The sequence below is a fragment of the Triplophysa dalaica genome, chromosome 14 (assembly GCF_015846415.1).
Source record: "Triplophysa dalaica isolate WHDGS20190420 chromosome 14, ASM1584641v1, whole genome shotgun sequence".
Taxonomy (NCBI): Eukaryota; Metazoa; Chordata; class Actinopteri; order Cypriniformes; family Nemacheilidae; genus Triplophysa; species Triplophysa dalaica.
The window spans coordinates 1,121,933-1,148,296 of NC_079555.1; the positions used below are offsets into that span (position 1 = coordinate 1,121,933).

The window sequence follows — 26,364 nt, forward strand, 5'->3', positions numbered from 1 at the left end:
TTATTTGAAACGACTCATTTGTTAAGCTGTACAAATGCATCGATTAAAGTCTATAAAGAAATAAGTCAAAACCATCTCAAATACCTTCAGCGGTACGCGGGGCTTGTTTGATGTTTAACAGGCTGCTCTTCATCGTTCACACAAACACGCACTTTCGAAGGGCTACTGCGCATGCGCAGAACATCAACGCAGATAATAAATCAATTTTTCATTATTAATCATGTATATCTTATTAAAAATGATATTTGACATTTAATGACGATCAGGGACATTTAAATATTTTGTCCTTATCAGTTTCAGTCAGTTATACGAGTCATTTTTTATCTTGTCGGCACGTTATTTAGTCCCCTTGAAGGAAACAGTCAATAAAACACAAATGATGTTTAATTATTTTTTTAAATTACAGCATAAAATATGAAAAGTATAATATAACAGTATACATATTATGAAAGACGCCATATTCTATTATATACTACCCTGTAAAATGTCTCTTATATGTTATGATCCCCATTTTCTGTGCAATAGTCTTTTATTTTATATATGCATATTTTACAATCTTTTTATATTTGTATTGTCATTGGTGTTGAAAGCTTCTAGTACAGACATTCAAAACAAAGAAAATTCCTTGTGTGTGGCAATAAAGCTCTTTTCCGATTCTAAAAACATGGAAAGCCAACATGTGAGTGTGTGTGTTGAATGAAATAAAAGCAGACATTGTTTTATGTTATATATTTATTTTTTGCACTGCTGGTACACTTGGAAATAATCGGTTGCCAGCTGTAGTGGACAATAAGCAACAGAAGCCAAGCAGCCCCCCCTCGTGTGTTCTGCCCGGTCAACATCAATATCTCTCTTTTTAAATTTTTAATGTTTTGAAGCCACTAGTAAACCATTTGACACAGCTTAGAAATGTTGAGCGTTACAGTCCAAGGTCATCAATGATGTTGTCTTATTTAAAAAAAAAAAAAATCGCAACGTTTGGGAGAAAAACACAGACAAAAAGCAACAAATCTACATTTTGATTGTGCAAAGCACAGAACTCTAAAAAGAGATATTTCTATACAGCAAACGATTCTCTGTAAACATGGTAAGTATGTTAGTTTTCAGAAAACATGGTCATATCATAAATACAGGCAACATTGGTATTAGCAAACATCACAGAAATGAACATTCTGGGCCTTTAAGATGCAGCCCAAACCACAGAAACCAAAAAACCACCCCCATCTGACCGTAATGTTTGTTTATTAGTGTTTATAATGGCGTATTTGGATCCTCTGCAAAGTTAAACTCTATAGGAAAGAAAAAATGTGCTTCACATCTTGGGAAAATAATGTTTATACCTAATAATAAGCCTATATTACGCTAATGTATACAGTAATGATATAATGTGTAAGAAAATACAAAAATAAGATTAATACTGTCAATATTTGTACAAGAAATATATTGTATTTTAAAGGAATAAAATGTTTTTCTCATTGTAAGCATTAGTGTCTTCGTGAAGAAAGTCAGCCAATCAGAAAAAAAGCACATGAAGAAATTTGATTTTCCATACATTTTTATTTATTTATATATATATATATTTCTAACTACGGCTCCCAAACGGCATTTCTATTTATTTCAAGCACCATTTCCCCCTTCTAAACAATCCTTTGGTTAGAGAAAATATCTGCAAGTGCTATTCAAAACAACATGGCACAAGTTTACTTACTGCTAACATCCTTTTTTATTTATATTTTCTTAATTTTTTTAATGTCAGATGTTGAAAAAGTAGTGTATTTTTTTCAAACTACACCTCTGCTATGGTTATTATATTTCTGCCGAGCCTGCTCAAAGCCTCTTCATAAAAAGTGAATTATTTATAGTTCTTTTTTATTCTTTTTTTTTTTCCAGAGTCATTAACAAGCTATGGAACAGTAGCTGAGAGCTGCAGTCTGGGTCATGTGACGGGAGATTTGGCAGTTACAGCTATTTAAACACAGTATGGTTTCTGGGGGACGTCCGGTTCATGAACCGGGACCCCCCTTGATCTTCGTAATGCAGCTGCAATAGAGCGCTGTGTGTGAGCACGATGGCCATGCATTTCGAAATGTCGCCTCAGGAGACCCAGCGTGTAAACGCAAACCCGATCGCCACGGCAAGACTGAAGCTTTTTAGACGCATCTTTAATCTATCACGAGCTTTCCGCCATGGGCTCACATTTACATCTTCAGTTGCGCCGTGCGGCTCGGAGCGAACCGGCTGCCAGTGAAATGGTCAGACTAACTGCTGTTAAATAAATCATGCATTTTTGGACAGTGAGAAAGGCAGTTACGTTTCTGTTTGGGGGATTGACACGCATCTGTGTACAAAACCGTTATTAACCACTATGTTAAATGCAAACTTCCCTATGAAAACACTAGGTGAACGAAATCTAATCTACACGCGTGAAGTCTGGACCGGGAGGACGTGGGTTTTACTGCAAACTTTAGCACAAGGTAGAAACTCCGGCGGTGTTTGTACGAAGCACCGGATGAGTGCTGTGAATCTCATCCACGATAAGCTGAGCCTCTGAACGCAGCCTGGTTCAGTGAGCAGTACTCAGATCTCAGATCAGGTGCTCAGTACTGGTGGAGGTACGAGGGTCGGTGCTCAGGTTTGAGCGGGAAGGTTTTAAAGCCTTTGTTCAGGATCTTCTGCTGGGCGACCTGCTGCTGTTGTTGTTGTTGTTGTTGTTGTGTGAAGGGGAAGCGGGAGGAGATCCCAGAGGATGGAGGGCAGTCGCTGGCTGTCGACCACACCGGAGACTGCAGCATTTGCATGGAGTCGCTCCATTGGCTGGAGGGGATGGTCATCTGATAGAGGGAAGAGCTGGGATTGGGCATGGTGTTGGTGTGTGAGGAGTGCTGCCAGGGAGCTTTAGGAGGCCACGTTTTAGTTTTGCAGTCCTGTAAAGTCAAGCGACATGACACACGTGAAGCGAGAACAGGAAACGGTGGAAAAAGTTTTAAGATATAGTTTGAGATGAGTACAATTAGCATTTGATATTTGGCTGTTTTTTTAAAGAGATTCAAGTATCTTGGGATGTGTGTTTAAGTGACTCATTTTTACCTGGTTACTGTCGTCACTGCAGTGATGGAGCGGAGGAGAGGGCAGAGTGCACACTTCCTGTTCACCACAACTGTGTTTCCTAAAAACACACGTAACATAAGAACACACACACACATGTTGGCATATGTGGTTTATGAGTTTTTTTCCACAGAAGGATTGATTTCATGCTTACACTTTTTTTCTCTTTGTAAATCACAAACTCACGTCACATCTTTTTAAGATAAATTTGCTTTGTTACCGTCTTTGTTTAACAGCTGCCACCAGGTCAGGCCCAGAGAACATGGAGAACAAACTGTCCCCGTTGGCTGAAGACGTCTCGTCACTCGAGCTGGCAGAGTCGCCCTGATTGGCTGACCAGCCACTGTTGACCGCCTCCCTGCTCAAAAACGCACAAATGTTCATCTTTGAAAATAGTTCTGATAAACTAACTAGAACAGACTCATCATATATTACACAGTCTTGTGTCCAAACGGAAGTTGTGTGGCACGCTGTGATTTGTCTGCGAGCGGCACTCACCCCTCGTAGTATTCTGGGTGTGGCCAGCCACGGTGCTGCTCATCAGGGTGTGGCCAGTTGCTGCGGGTGTTGCTGGGGCGCCGAACGTGCTGCGCCTGACGTTTCTGCTGCATGGCCTGATTCACACCAGCAACGTAACGCGCAAACTCTGGATCCGACCCAACTGAAAGAGGGAGAGAGAGAGTGAGTTGAGATGTATCCTGCTCTTTGTTGAAACTGTCCAGCACAGCATAAATACACAATAGAGTTCCATCACAGACAGACACGAGAGACAGAGAGAGAGAGAGAGAGAGGGAGAGAGCACACACATCACAAAAACAGTAATGCACATTGTCCTCATACTTTTGCCAACAACTAATAGCAACTAATTGCATCAGCATAACTGACATGCCGTTGTCAATGTCAAATAATAAAACACATTGAAGAGACTGCGCTCACCTGCCGGGTCAAAGGGCATGGAGTCACCCAGCACTCCGAACAGACTCTGCTCACTTTGGTCTCTGTTGGGCCAGGTGTTGTTCCGCGGGCCCTGCGGTGGCTTTTGACCCAACATCTCCGACATGACGCTGTCCATGTACGTGCTGACCAGCCCCAGGCTGTAGAGGTCCGAGCTGAGGTCCGGCAGGCCCGGAGCGGCCCACTGAGACATGGGTCCGATCGGGGAGAGACCGCCCAGCGGACCTTGCGGCCACTTGCTGGGGACTCTTCGTTGCGAGAGAGGCTGAGGAGGCTGCGAAGAAAGCTGCGGGGAGACAGGCGCCGCCTGCTGTGGCTGCGGTTGAGGCTGCGGCTGACCAATCGGCTGCAGCAGATGCTGGTAGAACTGCAGGGCTTGGGATGTGGGCTGTGACTGTGGAAGCTGCTGTTGTTTGGGGGTAGACGGTAGTTGTTGCTGTTGTTGTTGCGGTGGCGTCGACTGCTGCAGGCTTTGTGCCAGCGACTGCAACACATTATGAGCGACTTGAGCCTGCGAGGTGGGCGGAGCTGCTCCACTGGGCGGTTTCAAGTCAGCTGCGTTGGTGGACGCCACGGAGTTCCTTCTCTTTACCAGCGGGGATGCCTGCTGGGATTTGCCCATGTTGAAGCCCGACAGGAAGTCGATGACGTCCTGCATCTCCTGGTCGGTGGGCAGGTTCATGCCCTGCTCGTCCGGGGACGCCCCGTTAGCCATCTGAGCGTGGCTGGGGTCGGGCGTGCAAGGCATGCTGCTCATCTGCAACAGGCTGTGCAAACGCCCGGGTTTGTCTTCCGAGTTGCTGGTGAGGGCACTTCGAGATGGGGTGCTGGGGATGGAGTAACTGCCCCCCGCGCTTGAGTTGGAGGAGGTTTTCTTGGTGAAGCGTGAGGTGAGTTTGGAGATGGTTTTGGGGAGGCCGCTGGAAGGCTTGGAGCTGTGTCCTGTTGGAAGATCTACAGGGCTGCTGTAATCGGTTACGTCGCGCTGTAGTTGTATCTGTATGGTGGGCAGAGCTTGTTCCCTGTGGACATAGACAACATCCCACAATTACTTCATCAAACTTGAAAACTCGAGTGTTAAAAAAAATACAATGATAAAGGGATAGTTCACCCAAAAACTTAAATGTGCATTTATTTACTCAACCTCAGGCCATTCGAGATGTAAGTGACATGTTTTCTTGAGTAGAACCATAAAGGAGATTGTTTGATAAATCCACAGCCCTCTCTGCTTCATATAATGGGAGTCTATGGGGTCCACCTGTCTAAGAGTCTAAGGAGTGTTGAGCGTTTGGGCCGTGTGCAGAGGCTGCACATTATGGCTAATATTATTAAAAACTACGTTCAGTTTTATGAAAATATCAAACGATTCGCTTCACAAGACGTCAACATGTCGCCAGGAGCCGCTTTTTTGCAATTATGTGATTTATGAACTCTTAAGACTTGTGGACCCCATAGACTCCCATTATATGAAGCAGAGAGGACTGCGGATTTATCAAACAATCTTCTTTATGGTTCTACTCAAGAAAACATGTCACCTACATCTCGGATGCCCTGAGGGTGAGTAAATAAACACACATTTTAGTTTTTGGGTGAACTATCCCTTTAAATGTGTTCATTCCTCATTCACGGTTTTGTAAACGGAGCACAAGAGAAAAAATATATTACAAAATATTCAAACATCTGCTACACTTTAATCTATTTTTCATCTACACTGATGGGTTTTTGTTTCTCGTTCCTTCTCTTGATCTCTTAGAAAGTGTCTGATTGAAACTGACTTGCGCTCCTTCCAGCTGTGAAGGTCAAAGACGGCTGTGTAAAGCACGTCCACCAGGCCGAGGGTTTTCTCTGGATCCAGACAGCGCTGCAGGAGAGACATGGTGGCTGGATCTTCCTTCAGACACCTGACAGACACAAACCAGACAATACTGCACTTGCTTCTCTAAAATATAGACTTTCATAAAACAATCCTGTGATTTTTAAGCATACAAAAAGTAAATTTGCAATTTTTTTAACTTTACTAAAAATAAATAACTTATAAAGCAGCTTTCACTCCCACACAAGATCAACGTCAATCCATCGTCCTCCAGGCGACTTCTGTAAGTATAAGATTTACTCACCATGTGGAGGGAACCTGGATCACAACTTTAGATCCTTCAAGACAGATCTGAGGGGCGTAAGCTTCCTTATTCTCGATCTGAGCCGTGTCGACCACCACCTGCGTACAAACACACACACAGGCAGAATGTTTGATAACACGCACGAGTAATAAAATCATGTTCATGTTGTTTAGCCTCCCCTGAAGCATCAATCATTCCTCAGTGAAACTAACATCAGAAGACAGACAGAGAGCCGATCCCCTCAACGACACAAATAAAACACTTCACACAGTTCTTGAAAAGAAGCCGCGCCATAAGTGCCCATTGAAACAAGGAGGGTGTTTCCTATCAAACAGGAAGTGGACCATTGTTATTAATAGTGCAGGTGTATCCTCGGCATGACTCAACTGAAGGGGACTCTCCGTGGAAACGCACAACGGTCACGGTCATCATGACACACACAGCGAGGAAAGAACAGCAACATGGAAACAAATGTATGAGTTTGATAAATCATTTTCCTGTAACCGGTGACCTTTAGGATTTATTATTTTCCCGTTCTTTTCTGAGCGTCAACAACACAGCGATGCTGGAATCTCTTGATGAATCTCCTGACGACAGCTGTATTTCATTCACCACATGCATGTTCATTACTGGGGTGATTCTCACAGACCACTGAAACATCATGCAGTAAAGACTTGAATAATTAAACATACAATTCGGTGACACAAAAATGATCATGATAAAGGTAATCGTGATCTCTACCTCGCACAAAGGAATTATTTCATTCTTTATGTATTTTATTGCTTTTGCTGATGAAATTCTCATGATTGTAACGTGTCCTGATTTGTCTGAGTGGATGTTGCCATTTATACAGAGTAAAATTAAAATATTCTGAAAAAAACAATCAGATCTTCAGATCTCAAATGACAAAAAAATGATTGAAAGAATATTCATGTGTAATAAAAATGAAGAAATAGTGGAAGAAAGAAGTGTCCAGGACTGATATTCTCATCCTCCGCACTGTCCAGGACTGTTTAAACACACACACAAACATATTTACATTAAGTTTGATTTGATGTGAAGAAACACACCCACCAGTACCTACTAAATGGCTAACAAGATAACAAATTCCTTAAAATAAAATTCTAGTTAAAAACGTAATAATCTCTTGTCACACGGTGTACACAACGTTTTCCCTTCTCTTTACCAATACAGGTAGTCTTCCACATTTAAAGAAATTTTACATTGTATATATCTATGCATATATAAATTATTTATATATAAAATACAATTAATTCACGTCTTGTTATGTATGATTAATAAAACCTTTCTTAGGCATCATGGCTTCGCTTGTTTTTAGCAAAACATGTCATGAGATTGACAGTTTTAAATGTAAGGTAATGAGAATATTTAAGGCCTTTTTTGTATATTTTTTTAACGGTCAGTAAAAGTTTTGAAATGAATGCCATATTTTGTCTTAAATGAATATCAAGGGATATTGTTGATGTTTTTAAGAAGATCATGTTTGACATCTTGAAACCCAGATTTCATGAGAATCACCCACATAAACATTTTCAGATTGAGCTGTAGAGTAAACCAGACTCCATGCTGACGGTCAAGAGAGATACTCACCAGTCCGGCCTGTCCGAACAGCAGCTGAACGGCGGTCTTACACGCTCCTCTCCAGCTGGAGGGACACACCTGACTCAGCACCTCTGTGACGGGGGAGTCGTCTCGCACCGCCCCGCCGTTCTGATCTACTGCGTCTTTGATCATCTGCAGCACGGCATGCTGGGAAGAGATAGAGAGATTACATGAGATGCAAAGATCACTTCTCAGCATGTTACAGTATGAAAAAGATGAGGGAAAACTACTGATTTATTAGAACTTAAAGACGCGTGAAATCAAAATGTAAAAAAATCTTATTTTTTTTAAGGAATATTGTTTTGTTTTAGTGACTTATCTGTGCATTTTTTTTAATTTATTTTAACCTCGCCCTCCCGAAAGGACTTCTGTCAAGAGGAATGGTGCGAGGGCATAGCTATCTTAAATGTAGAGTGCCGATGGAGAGTCCTCCACCAATGACTTCTTTTTGTGTTTCTTGTATCGGCTGTAATGAACGACAGCTGAACGTCCTCCTGAGACAAAGAAAATCTTTACAGTCTGTCATTTTTCAGAGTTCGAATTACCGTTTTCAGTTTCAGGTTGTCTGACGCGCTTTCGTTGTAGGAAACTCCTCTGAGCAGATGAGAGCCGATCTGGACAAGGATTGTGGGTAACTCACACTGGATGGCCTGAGACGTGGTGTGAAACCGTCCGGCCTGCTGCGCTTCTGCATCGCTGCAACAGCCCTGAACACACAAACACAAGCACAGATTTAAAAAAATGGCTGAACACATACACAGAACATCTCGTGACATCACATTCGAATAAAAACAGAAACTTCTTTAACCTGAAAGTGAGCGAAAGATTAACTCACAACCTAGCAACGGCTTGCAACACCTCTGCAACTGCCCAACACATTAAGTGCAACACAGAGCGGAAAACACATTTTCTACATGAAATATACGAATGCACCTGCTAGCTTTAATGAGAATAAATTAAACGTCTGAATCATTTCATACATATTCGACAGAGATGTCCCAGCCAGAATTCCCTTGCTCTCACATTTTCATTGTTTGTCATTAATATCAGCTTCCAAACTCTGGTTGGTTATCATTCAGACAGTCTCTTTCTGTCTGAAGAAGTGTTTAAACTGAGTGATGCTGACGTCAAACATCGGCCTGTGTGAGACACTTACCTGCAGCGCTGCTTCAACTGCTTTAGGATTAAGTTGAAATCCAGCCTTCAGAGCGTATTCACTGTGACCCAAAGAGTCTAATGCTGCTTTATAAGCCTGCAGACACACACACAATAACAAGTTCTGTATTTTAGGAAAGAGTCAAAACAAGCCTGAAGAAATATACAGAATAAAGCAAACACTCATCACTGTCATCACAAACACATTTGTGTGTGCTGACCTGCAGCGCGTGGTCGATCTTGGCGTTGAGCTCTTTCAGTTGATGTTCAGGTATACAGGTGTTCTGAGAGCAGAAGAGCTGCTGGACCTGAATGCCAGACAGACAGCCGTCTCTCCCTCTCTCCCTGAGACACGCCGTCACCTGCAGCACAAACACACGTGACTGCTCAGTTTACAACAGCAGGAGAAGAGCTGTTTCAATTCAAAGTGTCCACTGATGTACCTCCGAAGCTCCTTTCCATGAGCGGACGGCTTCCTCCAGGTCCGTCAGAGGCCCGTGGCCTGTGTTCTGGGTGTGTGCGTTCCCTCGCCTCTCCTGAACCTGTGCGAGCGCTTCTGCCAGGCACGACTGCGCAACCGGCTGCACTTTTTGCAACGCCTGTGACAGGAACTGAAAATGCACCTGCATGACGGTCAGGAAGCAGCGACCCAACACCTGAGAGAGAGAGAGAGAGAGAGAGAGAGAGAGAGATACTGTGTCACCGAGTGGAACTGCATCTGTGCTAAACCATGAAGAAAAAAAGTGTTTACTAAAGGTTTTCACTCTACTAACAGCACAGGTATAAACATTTGGTGGTTTAAATACCCATGTGAGGTCTCTCTTTAAGTTTTTAAAGCATTGCTTTTATTTTTAGTGTATGATTTCCCATACTCATGTAAGTGTCATTTTCAGTGTCACATCCATAACGTAACTAATATAAAGTAAATATTTGGTGTTCTATGAAGAGGCCTCCCTACTCCAATCGTTGTGTTTTATTGCTTCAGCTTTGTGTGTTTTAATTCACAGAAATCCTACAAAGTTTGTCATCTCGTGTCCTTTTTTTGTCAAATCCATTTTTATTTCCCTTTTTCTGAATGTGCACGGACAAATATTTATCTGACGTTTGCTATCTATCAACAAGTGTTTAGTAAAATATAAACAGATGGTTCAGTATATTGGTAATAAATATATTCTCTGAGTGTTTTTATGTCACATCCATGACTTATATTCAACAGAATTTAGACATAATTCACAGATGTTTATTAGGCTAGACCATGGGTCTTCAACTGGGGTCTTATTACCGTTTGCTCACAGCCAACTTTTTGTTAAAAATGTAAAGCATGGGTAAAGAAATATTACAACCAATGTTCTCTTTAAGCTGCACACCTGCATTAAACTTAATAAAACGGCCTGCTTTTAAAACAGAAGCATTAAACCTGCACTGATTTCTTTCGCATCCAGAGACAACCCTACCTCCACTAGAATAGTCTTTGTGCCATTAACCAGGGTCAGTCATCTCATTAAAAAGCCTCAGAAAAGTATGCATGTGGAACCATAACATGCATAAGGCCCGATTCACATTTTGCGTCTTTTCTGCACGCTTATTCGTAATTCTAAATGTAGATGCGTGGCAGGCATGCAAAAATAGGGGCGACCCACGTTCCGCACATAGAAATAGTTCATGCATGGCTCGCATTTTCCGTGCCGTTTTATGAATCGGGGCTAATAGTGCTAATGTAATAAATGATATGTAGTCTTAACATAATATTGCTGTGATAATAAAGTTGTTTCAATTTAAATAGCTCTGTTTACACATTTTGTATAAGGGGGTCCCTGCTCCATGCATCTCTCCTCTAAGGGGTCCTTGCCCCGAAAAAAGTTGAAGACCCCTGGGCTAGACAACCCATCGATGATCCTGGAAAGTTTGGGATATCAGACAAGTATCCCAACAGTAACATGATCATTACCAGACTAAGAAACATTCGCAGCGGTTAGGGTTCTGATGATATAAAGCACCGATGTATCGGCCACCGATATTAGATTAATTTAACACCATCGGCATATTGGAGAGCAAAATCACCTTTGAAGATCATCATGTTGTCTTATGCCTCTCTTAAAATGTGAATTCATGTTCAGTAAAATAAATTCACTGCAGAAAAAACTAGTTAGTATTGTAAAGTACTATGCAATTAACCAATATCGAAATTGGACAACAGTTATGTGTTAAAATCGGTAGCGGTGCATCCCTTGTTCTAATCCTTCCTAAATAAGGAGTATTTACTGACTAATGTGTTACTCATGTGGACGAGAGGGTGTAGACCACTAAAATAAACACACTTTATCATTTCATCCATCAGAGAATGTCAGAATGTATTTCAGCCTGTGAAACGCAGAGGCCTGAACCCCCCCTACAGAAGAAAGAGCTTATTTTACAGGTATCAGCTGAAAATATCCACACGCCCAGCTGTAAAGATAGAAATATGTCGCCTTGTGCAACAGCAGACATGGAAAACAAGTGCTGGAGCCAATCTCATATCCTCAGCACTGATCAAGAAACTCTTTAAAAGAAAATGCCTTTTCAAATCTACAGCATTTTTTTACTGGAATAAAGTTATTTTTTTCTAATGATTGTGTTTAAAAACCTCAGAAATCCCATAAATTAAATTTGAAAAGTTAATATGTAAAATGAGTCGCAAATTAGATTTTTTTAATTTCCAAATATCCATAGTTTTTTACTTATGTTATTTAATAATAATTTAGTTAGCATTGTTCACCTTCTCTTTAACCTGAGACATGAATGCATGCAGAACGCATGACGCCGCGCCGCACATAGAGCTCAGAACTGCACTCCAGAATTAGACAAGAATGCCGGTCTTGCTGGCTACGACCAGTCACCGATCCCCCAGCGTCAGTGTTTAAACGTAACGCAAACAAACCAGATCACATGACACAAGTAAATCTGACTGAGGGTCAGTAGTCTTACTAAGGCGCCGGTGCACACAAATATCCAAAAAGAGAGCAGCTCCAGTCCACTACGGGTGTGTTTGTAAAGCGGCGATTCATTGAGACAATCCTGGTGTAAGGTAACAACCGTGGCCGGGAACACCCACCTGTCGCCCTGCCAGCGGAAACAAGAGAGCCAACTTTCCCATTTAAACACACGCACACACACCGGGTAGATTCCCGCATGACAGGAACAGCTACTTTCAAACAAAACAGCTCATTAGCAAACATAAAAGAGAGAGAGATAAAGAAAGAGAGAGAGATAGAGAGAGAGATTGAGTGAGAAATTGAGTGAGATTGAGTGAAAAATTGAGTGAGATAGAGAGAGAGAAAGAAAGAGAGAGAGAGAGAGAGAGAGAGAGAGAGAGAGAGAGAGAGAGAGAGAGAGAGAGAGAGAGAGAGAGAGAGAGAGAGAGAGAGAGAGAGAGAAAGAAAGAGAGAGAGAATAGACAGCAGCTGCCGTCTGAACGCTCTTCGTTGTGTTTACAAGTGATCCGAGAGCGAGCGTTAACGCTTGAGAAATATTTCCTGAGAAATACATCAGGAGCTCGGCGGGCAGCTGTGGAATAAACACAGACATTTCCACGGCATGCCTGACATTAACCAAGAGCTCCGACCGAGACAATACTCTCTGTAAATGCAAGAAGAGACAACTTTAAAAACGACGATTAAAAACTTTCCAGAGCCGTCTGACCCTTTCCAAGTCCGGCGTGTGATTCCTGGGCAAGCGTTCAGGACACATTTGCCTCCACAAACACTATAAAAACACGTTCGAATCTTGAAAGCATTCCACGACAAACACTTTAGAGGGAAAGTTTTCTGAATTAGCAGAATATTCTGTTTCATACGGCTCAACTCTGACGTTTTGTGTTTAGCGTGATGGTGTTTAGGCGGCCGCAGCGTGCCCGTTTAAAGACCTGCGGTGTAAAGCTTTCCTGCTCTGGCTACGACCACATCCACCAGGGCACAGACCCTCGCTCATAAAGGCATCATTTCAGCTCACAAAATGGTGCCAGCGCCGAGCCGTACGGCTCAAATCAAACAGCCCACCGCAAAATATGTTCACTTGGAGAGAAAGCGTCTGGTTTCCCAAAATACCCCGGACGGGAGGAATTCCTCTATAAAGGATCTAGAGAGGCCCTCTCTTGTCACTCATTCTCAGGCTTTTTAACAAATATAAAACAAGACCCCGTCACAGTCCTGACTTGAACTTTCTCTGACCTCTCTGAGATTTAAAAGCAACACATTGATAAGAATACAAAGATAGCCGATGTGTCAGTGCATCAGTCATCTGGGAATCAGTATCTAAAGGTCAATAACCGACTCACCTCAACGTCCTGCAGGCTGAAGTCGGTTTGGTCTTTAAAGTTAGCCGCGCCCGCGCTGAGCTCCATCAGCATCTTGCCGATCTCCGGCTTTATTGCGGTGGTGAGTCTGCCGGTCATTTCCATGACATGTTCCTGCACGTCTTTCAGTTGCATAGCTGCTTTGGAATATCGGGAGTCCCGGAACACACTGCCAAAGAGCTCCGTCAGGAACGCGCTGGCGCGGCAGAAGGCGTTCAGCGCGTCCAGGTATTTGGAGATACCCTGCTGGATGTCCGCAATCGCCGTGGTAGTGCCCAGGGCTGGGGCGGAAGGGGCGGAGCCTATGTTCGCCATGGGAGACGGGGTGGAGCAGGAAGACCCCAAGGGGGCGCTGAGGGTCCGGCTGAGCTCGGGCAACGGGTACTGCTGGTGTTGCTGCACTTTGTGCTTGGACCCGCCAATCAAAAAGCGCAGCTTGTAGTCCATTTTACTTTCTTGTGCGCTGCAACAATACATAAGTGTTGGACCTGGCCCGGGTGTACGTGTCCTCCAAGTCCTGCTTTACCTGCGCGCGGGTTCTCAATGCCACCTAACCTGGGCCTGCTGGGTAAACGGACAGCTTAAAGTTTCCATCAGAGACACGGCAACGTCTGGAGATGCCGGGAGAGATCTGAAGAATTCTGCAGGCCAGCTGCAACCCGGGATGCAGCTCACATCAAAAACAACTAAATATCCAAACGAAACGGTCCTGTCGGTGTGTAGTTTTCCCTAAGAAGCGCTTCACATGTGCATCACAAGGGAAAAAAGACGACCGCCCTGCGTGTCCTCTTCAAGCCGTAGTGCATCGTCAATCCTTCAATTGGAAGCAAAAACCTTCTGAATTCCAGCTTTCTGTAGACCTCTAATAAAAATAGAAAACTCTAAAAAAAAATCTGTCATCAAAATTTTCCGAAAGGAGGAAAGTGTTCCTTGGCACGTTCCGTTTGTGCTTGGCTCTGACGGATCCGGTCGGTCAGAGGGTTCTGGAGCAGCTGAGAGACGGAGAGAGATGGCCGGGCTCTCTCTCTTTCTTGATCTATTTGCAGTATCTGAGGTAGTTAATACTCACAATGGAAACAAATGTGCTTCCAGATAGGACTCTCTCAGCAAACGCAGACTGAAGTAACAAAAGCACAAACTATCTGTAAGGCCTCTCGGTCATTTCCTGCGAGAAAGACAGACAAAGAAATACAGTCAGTGACATATCACACAGAGGATGTGCCTTCACATTTGTTTTCAAGCGTCGCCTGGAGATTTCACTTTTTTAAACACTATACTGATAACAGGCGGAGATTTTCTGCCACTGATGATGATTGGTTCAACGGTCTTTAAGCACAACATAGATTAATATATCCCAGGGGTTTTTCCAAGCTCAAAATGAGGCGGAGATGGTGCCATCCTGATCTTGAACACACACACGTAGGCCTACAGTACCTTTAAGTGGCTTGAACAAAGTGACTTTCACATATTAAAAGTTCAAATAAAATTCGATGAAAATTATTAAATTGTATAAACGTTACTTTGATTCAACCACACAGATATGTTTTTTAATCAAATAAAGCTTTTATCATTTTCAACTAACTTTTCAGGCCACTATAGCCAACTTAAGTCTTACTAAATGAATAAAATAAGCAAAGCTCATTCACATCGCGCATTCTCAGTGGTTCACTTTAAATTATTCAGTGAATAGTTTAAATGAATCGGTACAAATGAGTCATTCGTGTGCGAGTTGTTCTAGAAATTCCAAGATTTGATGCAAAACCAAAAGCTGCGAAACACAGCTAGCTCTGTAACAAATCATGTGAAAACTTGGTCTTTTATTAAAAAAATTAACTTTGAGAATTAACTAAGACGACAGAGATCAAGATTTTTAAATAATGTTTATTTGAAAACTGATGGATCAAAAGGTAAAAGCAGTTTGAAAAGCCAAGCAAGTATTCAGTAGTGAGATTTTTAGTGCTGGTAAGAGCATGGCGCTAGCTCCGCCAAGGTCACGGGTTCGATTGCATATACTTAACAAATGTATAGTAAAATGCAAATGTGAGTCGCTTTGACAGGTAGTTTTTGACCGATGTGAAACATGCGAAACATAAAATGGTAAAATGTGTATTTACAGAATAAAGTTTAATTTGTGTATCAAATAAATCAAGACTGACATCTTTCGCTTGTCAAATTTAAATGACTTCTACCGGTACATTTTGATGAAAAAAGTTGCACTTTTTATGCTTGTCTTAGAGAAAAATACGAAACACTTTCTTAAAAACAAGCTGATACAACAGTTCACAACCTTACAGGACGCTACAGGACCAGAGAGAAGACTGCTGGAAGTGCAGAACAGAACCGGGCTTGTGTCACTTTATCTGCGATTCAAAACTCCCTCCACAAACCGCAGCGGTCGTGTTGTTGTGGACTGTCATCATGCATGTCATATTTACACAGTCATGCATCATCATTTCAGCGACTTTAAGCTTCAGGTGACTGGAGGAGCAGAATGCATTACTCATGTAAAGTACATCACGCAACAACTCTCCATCTGAACAATGAAGTCTCTATGTTTCACACAACAGACTGAAGTCTCATTGTAATCTGCAGTAACGCACTTACAATGCAAGCCAAATCAGAAAAAACAATAAATGTGAAACGTATCCAAATAAAGTCATAATACAGCACAGTAAGAAGAGGATTGTGTGTTTGTGTAATTGTGTTTCATTGTACCGGCGCATGTTTAACATTCCTGCAATCTCTTCTGTTCCACTGACCTCAAAATCTCACTTCCGCTGACAAACAACAAACAGCTATCGAGGAAAACAGGCATGAAGAAGTGCAACCAATGTAGCCCCGGTGGAGCGTCTGGTGTCTTTCTGAAGGATCTGAACAGATGCGTGACGCCTGTAAAACTCACTGAATGACAACACACGCGTGAACAGAGTTCCTTTCTGTAAACCAAGAGATTACAGGCGTGTTGTTTCTGTCAGACACACACACACTTCACCTCCTTCAAAACACACAGCGGTTGAGTGAGGAACAGAAAGGTTCAAAGAAGATGAAAAGAAAGTGTTGTGATGATGGATCACCTCTGCTCTAAATACAGATCACCTTCATATCGTGTTGACAAAAGTGTTGGACAAGAGCTAAAAATATTGAGCATCTCATTCTGAATCTGAGCCACAACAGACAATAAGAGGCTAAAAATATGTGTCTAGTTTTGGGTGAGGGTTAACTGCATTCATAAAACTCTCATCAACACTGTTGACCAAGAAAATATATTACTGAAAACTTTTAAAACTCAAACACACAACAGGAAAAAAACCCAGAGAGAAAAACACTGGGAGTCAAATACAGATAGAGAGGGAGACAAAGAGGGAGAGAGAGAGAGAGAGAGAGAGAGAGAGAGAGAGAGAGAGAGAGAGAGAGAGAGAGAGAGAGAGAGAGAGAGAGAGAGAGAGAGAGAGAGAGAGAGAGAGAGAGAGAGAGAGAGAGAGAGAGAGAGAGAGAGAGAGAGAGAGTGAGAGAGAGAGAGAGAGAGAGAGAGAGAGAGAGAGAGAGAGAGAGAGAGAGAGAGAGAGAGAGAGAGAGAGAGAGAGAGAGAGAGAGAGAGAGAGAGAGAGAGAGAGAGAGAGAGAGAGAGAGAGAGAGAGAGAGAGAGAGAGAGAGAGAGAGAGAGAGAGAGACAAAAGGATCCAATGTACAATGTACACACATGACGCTACCAAGCCAGATATCCAATGACGTGACACCGATCTCCACACACCCAAGTATTATGGGAAAAAAATCGGATTAGCCATTGAGATGAACAGATATTTTAAGACTACACTGCTTTGCTACATTAAATCATAAGAAGAGCTGAAGATCAACATCTATCATCCACTACTGATCGATCAGCACAACTGTCCATCTCACAACACAACACAGCTGCTGTCTGATCGTAGGACACGTCCCTCACATCTGTTACTAATGCGCTTCAGGAATGTTCCTCTCCGCACACAGAGGTGGATCATTATCAGACGGACCTGAAGATTCTGAACAATGCGGCTAACGGCGATCAGCATCCAGATCATACGAGACCTGCAAAAAAGATGCGAGATCCACCTGGTTTGTGAAACTTCATGTAAGAGACAAACAATAAGCACACGTCCAGCAGAATTCCACAAATGTTTGTCAGACAGGTTTCGGTCTGTTGTCCAATCACAGCACAACACAAACTTTACATTTAATCACTGAAAATCTCTGGACAATGCCAGGAGTCGAGCAGGTACACAAACTTACACAATATAACACACTGTGTGGTTGTTATCATTTCAGATAAACAATGAAATATTTCCAAGTATAATCCTGTTGATCTTCAAGAGGAAAACTCAAGTGTGTCTGAGGAACTGTAGGATTATTTTTGGAGTTCCCATTCACAGACGGACAACAGGAGAACACAAGTGTTACGTGCGGCGCAGACATCAACACATGTGCTCTGTGCAGCTGTCAGAAGCGCTCATCTCAGCACATACTGCTTATAAATCACATCATTTGACTTAAATTCATTAAACGACAATAGCAAACAAAACAACGGAAACTGGATCTTCCAGCCACAACTATACTGAACTGACATTACCAGACGAACCGTTCCCGCTCCATTACACCGTTTGCCTGACAGACGAGACGTGTGGTTCAACAGTCACAATCTCTGCAGAATGTTTTTAGAGTGTCCCGGTCGCGCATGGCCCAGTAACAAAGTATGACCCCCTGAATTCAGACTCCATTTCAGTAACACGCCAAAAGTGAACACATCTCAAGTTTCACAGGCACGTGGTGCATTGTGGGAGCTGCTGCTACTAGGCCTACACGATGAATCATATTTTAACCGTTTATGCTTGCCATAATTAATTGAGCATAATCGTTGTGATATCAATGCTTTAAAAGCAAGCACAAAATCATTGCAAAGCTTGTTTCTTTTAAACTGACACTTTACATTTTTTCACTACATTTCTACTATTTTAATACTTTTCTGCAAAACCCACAGACAAACGTGAAGGGTGACTGTTAGGAATAATTTATTTAAAGAAAACAAGAAATAAAAAAATTGAGTTGCATTTTTGTGGTGGAGGTTTAGATGACTTATTTTTGTGGTTTGAAATACGGTGTTGAAGCAGTTCAACGGCAGCAGATCATAATATATTGATCATATATTGACTGTAAAGTAATAAATAAACACGCTGAAGTGAAATTAAAAACAAAAGTTCTGAACTTAATTGTGTTTATTAATCGTAATTAATATTGTGAGAGAATTATCATGATTATCATTTTACCCATAATGGACTGGCGTTTGACTCTCAGGGGAGCGTGACGTGGAATTTGTGTTGATTTTGTTGGTACGTGTGGCTGTGACGCTTTCTAAACGCACAAAAACACATTTCACATTCCGTAATACCCAAAAGAAGCGGATCAGATGTTTTTATGGAAAACAGAGTTTTATGGAATTCTGCTCATATTAATGTCCAGTGAGTCATTCTGTCCACAAACTAATGGAGCGATTCACATCAGCACTGCCACAAACACAATACAGCACTGACGGCCTCGGTGAAAAAAATACCGTGGAGAGACCGTGACAATGTTGCAACATTTCATGGTTTTAAATAGAAAACGATACTTTGTTGCATGACGTCTCCTGTTACAATTTAAGCAGCACGCACAAACATTAATGAAGACTTTAAGTACTTGGGATTTTCCTTTAGAAATGTGACACGAGGTAAAGTAGTCAAAGAACGAGTTTAGACCAGTTAGAAACCAAACAACAACTATCCGTGATCCCCCCCAAACACACACAAATCCATCACCTCTTCAAATACGACGGCAAACCAAACACCTGAACTTCTCAAACTTCTAGGATGTGGTAGACATAATTAATGCAAATGAATAATAACTCAAATTCTTGAGCACTCACTTCAGAGTTTCTCATTTGTCACACATATAAGGTGCCTAAGTAGTGAGCGTGTGTGCTGTTGGGAATGTGTTTCGTTATTTTCTAAAACCTGACTATAGATAAAGATCCAGCAGAGATCTGATTTAAACAAACATGTTTGAGGGAATATTTTCCTCTGATGGCCTTTGGTTCACTTTGGAAACACAAAGATTAAACAGACAACAGGTTCTTTCCTTTACCTCATGGCTTTACTACACATGATCAGATCCTGCCGTGGATAAACTGATAACAGTGAGAAAAGTCATTTGTTTTGAACATCTTTGTTGTAAAAACCTTTGGATTTAGAGGATGAAAAAAGCGAGGAGTGCCATACTGGAGGACACGTCTTGTGACGCCATGAAACACAATCTCTGTGAAACTCTGTGAAACCAAAAGTCTTTCCTGTACCACCTGTTTGTGTGATGACATCACTGTTGCATGAACTGCTTTCTACACATACATATGGGAATGTTAATGCTTGAAACCTCAGAAACGGACAAAAACGTAAATGACTGCATGACTGTTATCTGCAGATCTGAAAGAACTCTGGGGTTAAATAAAGTTCACCGATAAATATTCTACTTCGGTTTGCAAGGAAAGCAAAGAACGCATGCGGTTTAGACTTTAAATGTGTAAAACTGTAGTAACAACACCATAATATATCTCCGTGTACTGTGCATATTAATTTTGCATTTATAAACACACACAATTAATGTTTTTTATTATACATTTTATATTATACGTGCAGATATTTCCTAAATATACAGGGCTCCAGACTGCGACCAGTTTTTGAGACAGTTCACTTCCGGTTTGTGTTTGAATAGTGTCTATATATATCTATTTGTGTAAATAACTACTTTTATTTTATTGAATTGATGTTAATATTAATTTGTATTATTATTTAACCGTCTTTAATCTGGTCGCATTTTAAAAAACGGTATCACGGTCTAAACTCAAAATATTGGAGAGACAAGTTTAGCCAAGTAACGCTTCTTCTCGGTTTCTCCTTTAATTGTTATCAGTTATAATCTACAGGCACTCTATTGTTTGTGAATGTGTACCGGAGGTTCAGTTAGGGTTAAAAAATTGCGCATACGCAGTAACGTTTGTTATTGTTGCTTAGATGAAACCGTCTATACTAGGTGGAATTTCCGTGCAGCAGCCGCCTTTAAGGCCCGATTCACATTTTGTGTACATAAATAAGGGGCGACGTGGTCCGTCAAGATTTTACCTCCTTGTCTCAACGGCTATTATGGCCAATGGTTGCTTAGCGACAACAGACCCCAGGAGAGCGCAAAGTCCAGGCGCTTTGGAAAAAAGGAGAACGCAGTGCAGCTCGCTTTTCCGTGCGGTTTTAGACTCAAATGTGAATCGGGCCTAATCCAGCATTACTGAAGCGTTCAAGAAGCATCTCTCTGCGCTGCCTCACTAAAGTTACGCAACTGGTCTGTCTTTGACCTCATGTTTCTCGCCATCGTCACATTGGTCACAGCACCTCAGCTCTTTACATACAAGTTTACATATACAACGTGCCTACATTACTTCAATTCCCTTTGCAGTGACGGATTTCATGAGCCTGAGGATGAACGATGAATTGAGACGTTTAAAACTAAACTAACCCCCGGAGGAGTTCAGAATACGACATTTATCTGTTGATTACTTGAGTCTTCGCTGAATCATTTCCAATTGTCTTCTTAAGTTTATGTGAAGTTATCTTCGAAAAGTTTACTTAATACACAATGATTTCATCATTATAACGTAAAACAAGCCTTTTGGTTTTGCATAACACTATAAACAATAAAATGAAAACTTTTTCCTTCAAAATGACATGTACATTTTCTGTTGGTTCAAATTAATTCAGAGTACTAATTTGGTGTGGTGTATTCGCAGTTTAAACAGTATTCTTTCCTTAGCACTTCAAGGTGCAGTTTGTAAGAATTTAGCAGTAAAATATCCAAAAACCATTAGGCCAATGTTATATTTTTTACAGCTGAGTACTTACAATATCTCAAATGTTTCCAACTGCTTTTAAATCCTGAGAAAATCTATATTCTGAACAGTGGACCGGAGCCGTTTAGTCACCTGTCAATGGCGTCCTATCCGCGTTTCCCTTTGTTACCGCCTTTACTGATGTAGCAACCATGTGACACTGTCGTAGACAGATGCGGAAGTAGTTTGTACCATCGGTCAGTCAAGCATTATTGAAAGTGATTTGTGTACGTTCAAAATAACTTTTACTATGATTAATTTGAACACTTAAAACTGTCCAGTGTTATCACACCATCAAATTGGACAATTAATGTAACATCTATGACTAACAATTTTTTTTAAACCTTACATTACTCGGGTCTTATTCATTTTAATGAAATGAAATGATTTTCTCAAACGCAACATTTATAAAACTATATAACTTTACCTCTTCCGAATTAACATGATTTCTCATTCCCGTCTGATTGATGTATCAGCGGTGGAGTTGAAGACAACATATCCCATAATTCCACGCTTCTACACAGCGTCATCAAGCTACGCGATTGTTGTTGATTTGATCGTGCGCAATCTAGCGGAAATTTCTACAAACTGTACTTCTGTGGTTCTCTATAGGCTCCGCCTCTTTGTAAATGATTAGCAAAACCAAACCACTTTCACCGGCAGTTAAATGCAGACAGGTAGTATTTTAAAACTATTTTTACTATTTCTTTACAAATGTGAACACATTTAAAACAGTTTGACAATTCTGCAGATTTTTCCAATATTTTAGCACGTCTGCAGATTGCGTATGACGCTGACTGACTGAGTAATGTCATATAAAACTGCACGTCATAATTTCTGTGAGTGAAGTCTATATCATGAAGTATTTGTCAGTAATACAGCTTTTGGGGGAAAAAGTAATAATTGCATTGCATGCTGAACTTTTTCAGCAAGGGGTTACAGTGCTCCCAGTAAAAAAAGTTAGTCAGAAGCATTGATATATACAGTACATGTCTGTGTATGTGTAAAACAAATTAAATAAGCATAGTGCCCAGAAATATATTATGTACACGCAAACTTTTATTCTGGATGTGATTAATCGTGGAACAACCCTAAATTTAACTTGTATTTAACCCAGACTATAATTTAAATTCAGCATAATCAAAACTTGCAGTGTTTTCTTTTTAAATGCACATTCATCGCATAATTAACACTTATTCATCAGTATGTTACGCAAGTTTACACATTTCTTCCCCAAAAAGTAACAACTTGCAACTTGATGTTTGACATCACCGATCCATCTTCCTCTTAATCCTTCCTTATAATAAGAAATTCAATCCTAATGAAGAAAGTCCTGCGCTGAACTTTTCCATTAAACATTCTGTCCCGACTAGAAATATTTACCTTGCTGCAACTTTCACATTGATTTAGGCAATGCACTGGCACAAAGACTGAGCTTTCAGTGTGTTACAAGTTTTCAACCATCAAAGACATTTTGCCGACAAAGCAACCATATGTGGTCACGCAAAAAGTCAAGAGTTTGAACCTGAGTCACGTTCTATACAATATGTCCTATAAATATCTGGTACTTTAATATGTTTGCAGTGACCAAACATCAGCGATTGAAAATCCGTGAAGCAAAATAAGAGCGAGCGTTCTGTTGCACACTCGCATAGACACACACACCCTTCCCCCATGAAAAGATTCCATTGTGACTCTAAACTGCAATAGCAGTCGCAACAGAATGCAGCATATTCAGAACAACACTGGAATGCTTTGTAAGGGGGATATCTCTTTCAGCCCGCTGGCCCACAACACACACACGCGCGCCCGCGCACACAAAGAGAGACCTCGGACCCTCACTATATCCAAACTTAAAGCAACCTTGAAACGTCCCTCGCCAGTGAGCAAGAAGGCAAAGAAAACACAATTCTGCATTCTCAGACTCTTACAAGACCGTTGCTTAAACTCATCGTGGATTATTCTGACGATGAGGCTTTTTCACTGAAACTTTATTGAAACGGCGTGTTTGGCAGCTCACGTCTGACCTGAGCATTATTTCCATAGCAACAGTATTAGCCAACAGCAGGGCTTGTATTCCAAACACCGTTCAATGAAGCAACAGACGTGACCGCGTTGCATGGGACACGGCATCACTGTACACTTTTAACGCGCGCTGAACGCGTAAATACATTTATAGACAATACAGGGATTCAGATTACAGGTTCGATACCTGAAATAACTTTCCATTCAGAGTCACATGACAGAGAAAACAAACAAAGTCGAGTACATTTTATTTTTGGTCTGGCGAAAACAGAAAAAGCTCAAATCCACATCCCTCTGAGAGCGTTTATTCCTACATGGACCTTTATGTGACTCTTTGTGGAACACGAGAGAAGATATTTTGAGAAATGTCTCTGTGGTTTTGTGTTCATACAATGGAAGTCAATGTGGATTGGTCTTCAAATGTGTTCTGAAGAGGAAACTCATGTAGGAATGAGGTTGGAAATGACAAGGGCGGGGAAATGATTCCTTTATATTTAATACAAATATAAATAAAAGGTGTTTCAGGTGTGTAATCTCTGTTATTCAAACAGCTCTCTCTCTCGCTCTCTCTCACTGTTGCATCCATTGAGTGAGTCACAGTTCTTTTCATTCCCCAACAGAGCGACCCAAACAGGAAATACATTCCACATGAACTCAGCCCGTCTCATTCTCCACACGGCCTACAAGAGCTCAGAGGGCCGGCCGTATGGTCAAAAGAGGCTTTTACCAAAAGCCGCTTGAGTTATTACAACAGCACTTCTACCGAAACAAAACACATCACGGTTGAGAGAATAATCCCAGACTGCACGTTGTGGAAACTTACAAATATACACGACATCACATCAATAACAATAAAGCCAACTATATCAGCTTCCACAACAACAAACAAAAACGTTGTGTCTAATCTGACCTCGCATGCTGTGCAGATAATCATTATAAATGATTTTATATTAAAAATAAGATGGACAAAATCAGCACAACCATATCATTTTACCATATCTTCAATGGTATTGTTTCCTTAAATTGACAACTTTTATTTTTACTTAGAGTGTTCAATATCAAAGCTTTAAATGATCCTTGACACTGCTAATGCTTTAAATTGTAAAAAAAAACTATTTACATCCATCAAAACACTATAAAGTGAGTCACAGGTCAGATCCGTGGGGTCATGGACGAGTGAAATCAACACATCAAACTATATAAGAACTTCTGTAGTACAGTACATGAAAACAGAACTGAACACAGAAATACAATGTACTAAAATACACATGCTAAATATAAAAGGCATTTCTTAACACGTATACCTAGGCATTGGCTGAATACCGGTTTCAAGGTATACCGAGGTTTGAAAGAGTCAAGGTTTCAAAACCACTCAAATTTTCTGTGACACCGTTTCTAAGGTATTTGAGCGGTCTTTACATAAAATAAATAATTAAGTCGTGTGATGCACTGTTGGATGTTTACGCCTAATTTATGACAAAAATACAGTATTATAATTTCAAAGCTTTATTTTTACCTGACATATATGTTCTATGAATCTTGGTTAAAAATAAAATGTATTTGTGTCCAGTTGAAAACTTATTGTTTTTATACGCAGACATTTGAAAATAACACATTTTAGTGTTAAAAGCCTGGCACTTTTGCGAAAAGTTATCATACTGTCATGTCATACCGTCCCTTCCCAGATATACCTAAAAAAGCACATTTATCAAATTGACATTACATTTATGCACTTGGCAGACGCTTTTATCCAAAGCGCCCTGCATCGCATTATACTATACATTTCTTTCCAAGTATGTGTGATCCCTGAGATCGAACCCTTGACCTTGGCGTTGCTAGCGCCATGCTCTTACCACTGAGCTACAGGAATTCAGGAATTTGACATCACACTGCAAAGAGTAATTCAGGACACTCACACTGCAATATAACGTTAGTTATAAATAATGACAAATATAGAGCTAATGTGTCCACCGAAGAAGAAATCTGGACACAACAGACACTCGTGTGAGATCCATACCGAATAAATCTTCAAACTCTCTCACATGCATTCTCTCTCCTATACACACAAACACCCAAGCTGTCAATATTCAAATCATTTAACCAAACAAGCTTGTCATTCTCTGCACTCTATCCAGCAAACGCAAGCGCACACTCCCATACACATTCTCTCTCAAAACTGACAGTTACCCCGGTAAAGTTCCGCCAAGATGATGTCTGATTTCTAACCACGGGACGATCATGTATTGATCGCATCAGCTCCAGTTTAACCCAAATCACAGAAGCATCCCAGCGTAGCCCTTTAACACCCTAAAAAACACACTTCAAGGGTCTGATGTGTAGGAATCTATCCAAATAGACCCTCGGTGAAAAACGCTGACCCGCCCCACTGCAGCCCTTTAACGCACTCTTAACACCCGCTTGGGCGTGTGTGACACCCGTCGGGTATTTAAGTCTTCTCAGGGGCGGTTCAGCGCCTTTTCAGGGCGTTGAAGGGTCCTGGTGTCATTTAGGGGACCCCGGGGGCAGTTAATCACGCATTAATGAGAGTAATTAAGATCAGACTGTCCGACTGCAGCAGATCAGATGAGGTTTAACGGGTCAACGCTGATACGGATTCACCAAAACAACCCACACACAACCTAACGTCGTTCAAATAACACTTTGCGCGCTGACCCGCTGTCATCTGACTCGTTTCAGACACTGAATGCGTGTTTTTAAACGCGTTTAGAGGAAATTATCGGTATTTATATAGCTAATATCAGCTAGCCGTTAGCAGCCCGCGCTGACACGGATCTTAAAACAGCGCGAGCACGTCAGAACTCAACCGTTCACGGGCGCATCACGGCGGCTGGAATAAAGGGAAAATAATCGTACCTGCAGTGGCTCCGGGAAAGGCGTTCATCGGTGCGGAAAAACAGCCGATCGGCGGTAGGATCACGGCATCGCTTACCAGCTGTTTGTCCCCACCCTCCTGTCTGTGGTGAGCGGAAGTGACGCAGCGCCGCTTCCGAGAGAGGGCGTTCTCGGAGCGTGAGCGTGCACACGACAGCCGAGCGATTGAACGTACCTCAGTTTGACTTTCATATTTGAATTATATGTATATTTAAAAATAAGAG

At 41.4% G+C, this 26,364-nt stretch overlaps 1 protein-coding gene across 1 annotated transcript; it reads right to left on the reverse strand.

Annotated features, from left to right (window-relative positions):
• Nucleotides 1-714: 714 nt before the first annotated feature.
• Nucleotides 715-26,239, reverse strand: LOC130435345 (granule associated Rac and RHOG effector protein 1-like). The gene is made up of 14 exons (XM_056765906.1): nt 26,123-26,239; nt 13,267-14,449; nt 9,398-9,610; nt 9,176-9,316; nt 8,956-9,051; nt 8,345-8,506; nt 7,788-7,946; nt 6,177-6,274; nt 5,835-5,960; nt 4,042-5,081; nt 3,604-3,766; nt 3,326-3,463; nt 3,088-3,166; nt 715-2,924 (listed from the first exon to the last, which is right to left on the reverse strand). Exons 2-14 carry the CDS (start codon nt 13,759-13,761, stop codon nt 2,598-2,600), a joined length of 3,237 nt encoding a protein of 1,078 aa, XP_056621884.1. The 5' UTR covers nt 13,762-14,449; nt 26,123-26,239; the 3' UTR covers nt 715-2,597.
• Nucleotides 26,240-26,364: the final 125 nt, after the last annotated feature.